General features: G+C 38.9%; 1 protein-coding gene across 1 annotated transcript in view; it reads left to right on the forward strand.

Annotated features, from left to right (window-relative positions):
- The window catches only part of LOC106883871 (integrator complex subunit 5), a 46,233-nt gene that overhangs the window by 5,118 nt on the left and 33,000 nt on the right, over nt 1–8,115 (forward strand). The window contains exons 4-9 of the mRNA XM_014935010.2: nt 471–583; nt 878–1,032; nt 2,719–2,811; nt 5,576–5,780; nt 6,641–6,758; nt 7,518–7,593. Of these exons, the coding sequence (XP_014790496.2) occupies nt 471–583; nt 878–1,032; nt 2,719–2,811; nt 5,576–5,780; nt 6,641–6,758; nt 7,518–7,593 (760 nt within the window). The remainder of the gene's footprint in view (nt 1–470; nt 584–877; nt 1,033–2,718; nt 2,812–5,575; nt 5,781–6,640; nt 6,759–7,517; nt 7,594–8,115) is intronic.

The raw sequence follows: 8,115 nt of genomic DNA on the forward strand, positions 1-8,115 counted from the left end.
CTTTGCCTTTCATCCTTCAGGGTTGATAAAATAAGTACCAGTTGACTACTTGGGTTGATGTAATCGACTTGCCCCTTACCCCGAACTTGCTGGTCTTGTGCCAAAATTTAAAATCAGTATCAAGTCTTGGGAAGGCAGCAAGCTGGAAGTATTGTTAGTGTACCAAGCAAAATGCTTAAAAGCATTTGACCTGTCTTTACACTCTGAGTCGACTTTGCCTTTCATCCCTTTGTGGTTAATAAAGTAAGCACCAGGTGAGCACAGGAGGGGGGGGGGGTCAATGTAATCAGCCTACCCACCCCAAAATTACTGGCCTTGTGCTAAAATTTGAAACCAACATTGTTTTGGAGTTGAATGGCTTAACTATGCCCTTTCCATCAAAATGGGTTGCTTATACTCTTTCTTTTTCAAATTGGGTTAACTATACCCATTCCTGTAAAATTGGGCTACCCATATACCCTTTTTTTCAGTATTATCACTACACAACTCTCATTTCTCCTCGCTGTCACACCACTATTTCTTACACATCATGTCTTTATTACCAATTAAACCAATTAGAAAGCTAATATTAACAATTCTAAAGGCTGCAATCTAGCAGAATCGTTAGCATGCTGGGCAAAATGCTTAGCAACGTTTCGTCCATCTTTTATGTTCTGAACTCAAATTCCACTGAGGCCCACTTAACCTTTCATCCTTTTGGGGATCCATACGATCAACTTCCCTGCTCACTTGAAATTGCTGGCCTTGTGCCAAAATTTGAAACTGGTATAATTAATTCTGTCAGTATTGAACATACTCTCATTGGCTCAAGTTATTTTGCTTGTTTTAGTTTGTGATGATGTTAATTGGAACATTTGTTATTTTCAATTTCTTTCAGTGGTCACTAGGAGTACTCGGCCACATAAGTACAAAATATGCTGACCAGCGCAATTTACCAAGATCCAGCAGTCTCAATGAAGTACTACAGCTGTGGATGACATGTCCACCCACAAAAACCTTGACTGAAGTGGCAACAGAGTGTTTTGCAGCCATGTAAGTGTTCTTTCTCCTTCTCTACTTTCCATTACCATCTCTAAGCCATCACTTGGCTGTGAAGACACCACTTGATTGTGGTCAGATCACTGACCACTTGGCCAGAAGTTTATATTTTAGTTCTCCTGGAAAAGAATTAATCCAGTTTTGACTGATTGAACAAAAAGAAGTTCTGTTCTCTTTTTTAAAGTTTAACAGTGGTTTATGATAAAAGAAAAATTTCTGACTGCAAATCCTTGGTTCCAGTTGTAAACCATTCAACTCAACAAGTTAATGCCAGGGCTTCTAAGTGACCAACAGTAGAACCTCTTACTGATAAATCAATCTATTAAAAATAGATACTAAATCTCCCCTAAATTACATCCTACAGTCTTCTAAAATGAAGAGAAATGCATTAGATAATTTAGTCCTAGACATAACACAATACTTGAAAAATAAAAAAAAGACAGGATGGTCACAGCTGGAACAATATTTGCTCACTCCACTCACATAAGCATACGTGAGGTTTTAAATAAAAAATTGCTGTCATTGTCAAATTGCTTCTTGAATATTTTGCATCTTCTGCTGAACTTTAATACCACATCAAGGTTAGGGAGGTCACAGATGAATTGATTAGTGGCTAGTAGAGGTTTGAAGGTCAAGTGGATAAGGTCTTGGAGAATCTGCCTGTTAGTCATAATTTCAGATTCTCTATAAGTACTTAATTGGTGTCTTTGGGTACAACACATTGTGTCAAGTTTACCTGGTTGTGAGGCATAGGTACAAGAACATCTAACAATTTTATATGTTGCAAGAGGCTTGTGTCCCAGACAGGGTTAGACATATCACTTGTCTGCCTCTCACAATAAGCTAGACAGCAGGTCTGTGAGTTCAAGTCACAGTAACATCATGGGCCCTTACAATATGTTGTAATTTATGAGTCTTTGTTTCAGTAGTACTTGGTACAGAATGAGGACAGAGTAATCTAAGGCAAAATATTTTGCTCAGTATCCTCCAGTTGATCTAGCAGAAAAGTAGCTTCTTTGGGGAAAGTTAGCTGTGAAACACCTACATTCTATCCAGGAAAGACCATTTCACATCTGCTTAATATTTTCCTTTCTGTTATAAGCACAAGACCTGAAATTTTAGGGGAGGTGGATAGTTAATTACATTGGCAACTTTGGCAGAATTTGAACTCAGAGCATAAAGATGGAAGAAATACTGTTAGGCATTTTGTCTGGTGCTGTAAGGATTCTGCCAGCTCACCACCTTATGTCTGCTTAATATTATAAAAACTAAGTAATGCAGCAAACTTTCAAAATCATTAGCATGCCGGGCAAAATTCTTAACAGCATTTCATCCATCTTTATGTTCTGAGTTCAAATGTCACCAAGGTGACTTCACCTTTCATCTTTACGTTGATAAAATAAGTACCAGTAGAGCACTGGGGTCAATGTAAATGACTTACCCCCTCCCAAAACTGCTGGCCTTGTACTGAAATTTGAAACCAATCTTCTGAAAACTAAGTATCATCTTCTGGGCTGTTAGTCATCATGTATGTTTGTGAAAGTCACTTTAATCTCAGTAAAGTTCACACTCAGTTGACTATCACCTTCTCCAGTGTGTGGGAGGTGAGACTTGGTTACATGGGCTGTCATCGTCAGTGATTCCTCTTGTTTGAAATATGACTTCTCTCCTTTATTCTAGGGTGAGCAGTGCCCCCGACGTCTGTGTCGATGCACTCCTTGAAGCTTCTGTACAATACTCTCCTCACTTTGACTGGTTTGTGGCTCACATTGGGTAAGTCTGCTTCAGTTTTCACTCAGATTGCATTCAATCTGGCCCTTAACGTCTCTTGTTCTTCCCCATCTCTCTATCTCTCTTTCTCTACACACACGCAGAAACATATATCACCATCATCATTTTAACATCATTTTTTTTGCCTATGCTGGCATGACTTCTTGAGGCATTATTCTATTGCACGATGTCCTTCCTGACACCAACTTTAGTTGTTTTTTAAGTCAGCTGTGGAACATAGCAAGTGGAGGCGCAATGGCCCAGTGGTTAGGGCAGCGGACTCGCGGTCATAGGATCGCGGTTTCAATTCTCAGACCGGGCGTTGTGAGTGTTTATTGAGCGAAAACACCTAAAGCTCCACGAGGCTCCGGCAGGGGATGGTGGCGAACCCTGCTGTACTCTTTCACCACAACTTTCTCTCACTCTTACTTCCTGTTTCTGTTGTGCCTGTATTTCAAAGGGTCAACCTTGTCACACTGTGTCACGCTGAATATCTCCGAGAATTACGTTAAGGGTACACGTGTCTGTGGAGTGCTCAGCCACTTGCATGTTAATTTCACGAGCAGGCTGTTCCATTGATCGGATCGACTGGAACCCTCGACGTCGTAAGCGACAGAGTGCCACCACCACCACCACCACCACCACCAGAACATAGCAAGCACCATAGTCTGCAAGTGACATCAACGTGGATGTACACAGTCACACACACACACACACACACACACACACACACACAGTAAGCTCACTCGCAGTACCTCCACTGACCGCTGCAGCTCAGGGATTCCAGGATAGCAAGCCTACAGTGCTGCCATTCATACTGTCATCTGTGTGGACTACTCTGGACAATTGATCAAGATTGCAATTATATTGTGCCATTTTTAGGACAATGAATATTCGCTTGTATTTTAAGAATGACATAAATGACATCTCTTTTTTTCCAAATATGTATAAAAATAAAGCCATCATCATTATTTAACGTTCGCTTTTCCTTGCTTGCATGGGTTTTACAGAAAGCGTTGAGGTAGTTTTCTCTGCAGTCAGATGACCTTCCTGCCACGAATCCTAACCTGTTTCCAAGCAGGGTAATTTTTTCCCCTGCAGCCAGACATTTTTTCAAGGCAACCTGGAAATGAACAACCTCGCTTGTATGACTAGACACTCATTTACATCCATCACATGATGCACACACGCACATACATAAATATGTAACAGGCTTCTTTTAGTTTCCATCTACTAAATCTGCTCACAAGTCTTTTGGTTGGCCTGGGGCTATTGTAGAAGGTACTTTCCCAAGGTTCTGTGCAGTGGGACTGATTGGTTGGGAGGTAAGCTTCTTAACCACACAGATGTGCCTGTGCCTAAAATGTATATATATCAAAAGGTATTCATGTCTGCTGGGTAGTTGGTGTTAGGAAGGGCATCCAGCTGTGAAAATCTTGCCAAAACAGTCACAGAAGGCAGACTTCTGCCTGGCCGGCTCCCGTCAGACCATCTCGCCCATGCCAGCATGGAAAGTGAATGTTAAACGATGATGATTCACAACAAAACAGTAAAGATAATATCAAAAAGCTATACAGGTACCCCAGCATGGCCACAACTCATGAGCTGAAACTAGATAAAATGAAAAAAAATGAAATGAAATACAATAAAAGGGATAAACATGTTGTCATTTAAATGCTAAAAGGACTTCTGAATCACCATATATGACCTGGATTGAGACACTGTCAGTTTCAAAGTAATTGTCTAAAAGTATGTTTTCTCTCGTCGATTGATTGTATGTATATTGTTATATGTTTTGTTTAGATTTCAACCATAATATGTGGTACGGTTGAGGGACCAAAAGTCCATGTACTGCAGTGAAGACATTAAGCAGTACTCATCCAAAGTGCTCTAATGAAAATATAAATGTAGTTATCACCATTTCTTAACATGTGATTCATTATAAATATAACTTTTAAATTAATTGGCAAACACCCTCTTTGACTAACTGCTATATTTTCTGAACAGGTTATACATTAAGGTCTGAGATTTAATAGCACTAATGGAATTGATATTGTAGCAATTTGAGACAGTGCCATTGGTGCGATTTGAACCACCGAGTTATTGATTACACCACTGAACACACCCATCTTTGTCTTTTGTTTTTTTTGTAAATTCTCACTATATATATCATCATCATCGTCATTTAACGTCCGCTTTCCATGCTAGCATGGGTTGGACGATTTGACTGAGGACTGGTAGACCAGGAGGCGACACCAGGCTCCCACACACACACACAAGCGAGTGGATAAATGAAAAAGAATGGCATTCAATACGTTTGGTAGGAGTTACGTATGTTATTTAACACTTTAGCATTTAAACCACCTACATCTGGCCAAAGTACTCTATCTGTTTTATATTCGAACTGGCCACATCTAGCTTCTCACACCTACCCTACAATGCCATTCTAAAAAAATAACCAGTCACATCATTGAAATTTCAAAGCTACAAGATAATAAGCATTACAGTTTACAGAGTGTTATGAATGCTAAAGGGTTGATAACAATTTGATTTAGTTCCATGCAACTTAAAGTTTCATAGGCTCATAAAATGCACATAGTTCTTCAGGCTTAGGTTCCTTTTGCGAGCCAACAAAAAGATGCACGGAACTGAATCAAACCGTTTGTTGTGTGCCATTTCTAAAAACTCATAGTTGTAATTACTTTGGCTTCTGAAAGATTTCAAATATGTTTTTTTTGTTTTTCTCTCTCTCATTATTTATTCAAAGGTCTTGTTTCCCAATGACCATCATTAGTCGGGTGTTAATGTGTGGCTTGAAAGATTTCTGCACCCACCGCAGCAAACGGCCGTCGAGCGTACAAATGGTGCCTGACAAGAAGATTCCAAAACTGGCTTCAGTTGTTTGTATCCTTGGTCATCTTGCTTCGAAACACTGCCATAGTATACGGAAGTCTTTGATGAGTTTATTCCAGGTAGGTAGTTGCAATATGAGAAACAGTGACCAACTCAAGTTGTGAATGGATGAAACCTTATTGATTTTGTATCAATGTCCATTTTGTTGTTTGTCAGCATGTATTGTAGTTTTTGCGGGGTGAGGTAAGGTACAGATTTGACCTTTGGCTTTTGAAGCCAGTATACTACTACTGATCCTCAGCCTGAAATCTGTTCAAAATTGTGGTTCTTGGAACATGGACGACTTCAGATGTCATGGTAATATTTTCAGTGAGATTCAGGATTTGATGTTTCTCTGCAAGCATTTCTAAATGAGGGAACCTCTATGCTAGAAATAAGAGCTAATTCTCTCAAATTATATCCTACAGTCTTAAATAAAAGAAAGGTGATATTGGACAACATAGTGTTTTTACAATGTGTTTGTCTAAAGAATAAGGGATGATCACAGCTGTAATTCCTTTGATATATATGCTGACCCATGTATGTGTGTGTGTCTTTTCCTTGTCTTGATGTTGTTTGTATATTACATGAAAATAAGATTACAATAATTCATACAGTGATATCATCATTTACTATCTGCTGCAAAAACATGCCCAGCCATTGAGCTGTTCATTGTTAGAAGGACAAAAGGAAATACAACCTAGCTTGGAAATAGGTATGGGTTGGCAACTGGAAGAGCATCTGATCACAGGAAATTTTTCTCAATAAGTTTGTCCAACCCATGTTAACTTGACATGTGTGTGTGAGAGAGAGAGAGAATTTTAATGAGACCTAGTTCTTACTCTTACTCATGTGTTTGATGTATGTTTTCAATATATCTACAGAACTGTTGGTGAGATATAATAGTTTTTGTAACCTATATGTTTCTATATTTCTACAGGATAGCTTCCAGCCTGGTGCTAACATGTTGACACGACCAACATTACCATTTCTCCTACAGCTGGCCTCCATGTCTCCAATGCTACTTCATATTCTCACCACAGATCTGGTGAAGACATGTAAGTCTTGATGTTTTCTTCACATTTACTGATCAATCGGAGAATCATGTGTCTACACCAGGCTTTCTCTTGTACCCACTTTACACTTTTTCATCTCTTTCTCTCTCTCTCTCTCTCTCTCTCTCTCTCTCTCTCTCTCTCTCTCTCTCTCTCTCTCTCTCCCCCCCCCTCTCTCTCTCTCTCTCTCTCTCTCTTTCTCTCTCTCTCTGGAGAGAGAGAGAGAGAGAGATAAAACTTACTTGGAGGGAATGCGTGGCGTTCGATCATATAATATCATAAATAATATATAATTATAAGCATATATCCAAACATATTTATTTATTTATTTATTTATGTGTTTCAGCCAAGTGGCTGCGGTCATGCATATATGTCTACGTACCCATATATGCATGTATGTATACATATAGATGTCGGTATGTACATATATGTATGGATATATGCATATATTTATATATTATTTATGTTATTATATATATATATATATGTATGTACAATTATATTTATTGTTGCATATATATGTTTGCATGTATGTATCTATGCACTGCGTATGTAAATGTGCGAGCAGTTTTATGTATGTGTTTGTGATATATGAGAGAGAATGTGTGTATGTATAAGAGAGTATCTATGTTTTTGTGCCGTGTGTGTATTTGTATGCATGTATATGTGTATGCTTACACAGCTAAATGTTACTACATCCACATGATTATCTGTGCTCCCATGTTAAACAGTTCTTGCTGGTGTGTCCCTTTTCTATCGCAGTATCTCCATCAGTCCTCAACAACCTCCATTCACAGTTTATTCCATGGAAATCCGCTAACAAGTCTGAATTTGACAAGTAAGTCTCTTTTACTTTGTCTCTCTGTATTGTCTTCATTAATTTTACCATTGTCAATATAGTTCATCATTTATATTGTAAAGCTCAGTACTAATGTACTTAGTACAATGGTTATCTCTTCTCTGTGTCTGTCATGAGGCTGCGGCCATGCTGGGGCACTGCCTTGAATAATTTTTATTTGAATGAATCGACCCCAGGATTTATTTTGACCAAAGCCTTGTGAATGGATTTGGTAAACAGAAACTATAAGAAACTAAGGCGGCAAGCTAGCAGAAACGTTAGCACACTGGGCAAAATGCTTAGCGGTATTTCGTCTGCCGTTACGTTCTGAGTTCAAATTCCGCCGAGGTCAACTTAGCTTTTCATCCTTTTGGGGTTGATAAATTAAGTACCAGTTACGCACTGGGGTCGATCTAATCAACTTAATCCCTTTGTCTGTCCTTGTTTGTCCCCTCTATGTTTCGCCCCTTGTGGGCAATAAAAAAAGAGAAAAGACACTATAAGAAGCCCATTGTATGTATA

The sequence above is a fragment of the Octopus bimaculoides genome, chromosome 2 (assembly GCF_001194135.2).
Source record: "Octopus bimaculoides isolate UCB-OBI-ISO-001 chromosome 2, ASM119413v2, whole genome shotgun sequence".
Taxonomy (NCBI): Eukaryota; Metazoa; Mollusca; class Cephalopoda; order Octopoda; family Octopodidae; genus Octopus; species Octopus bimaculoides.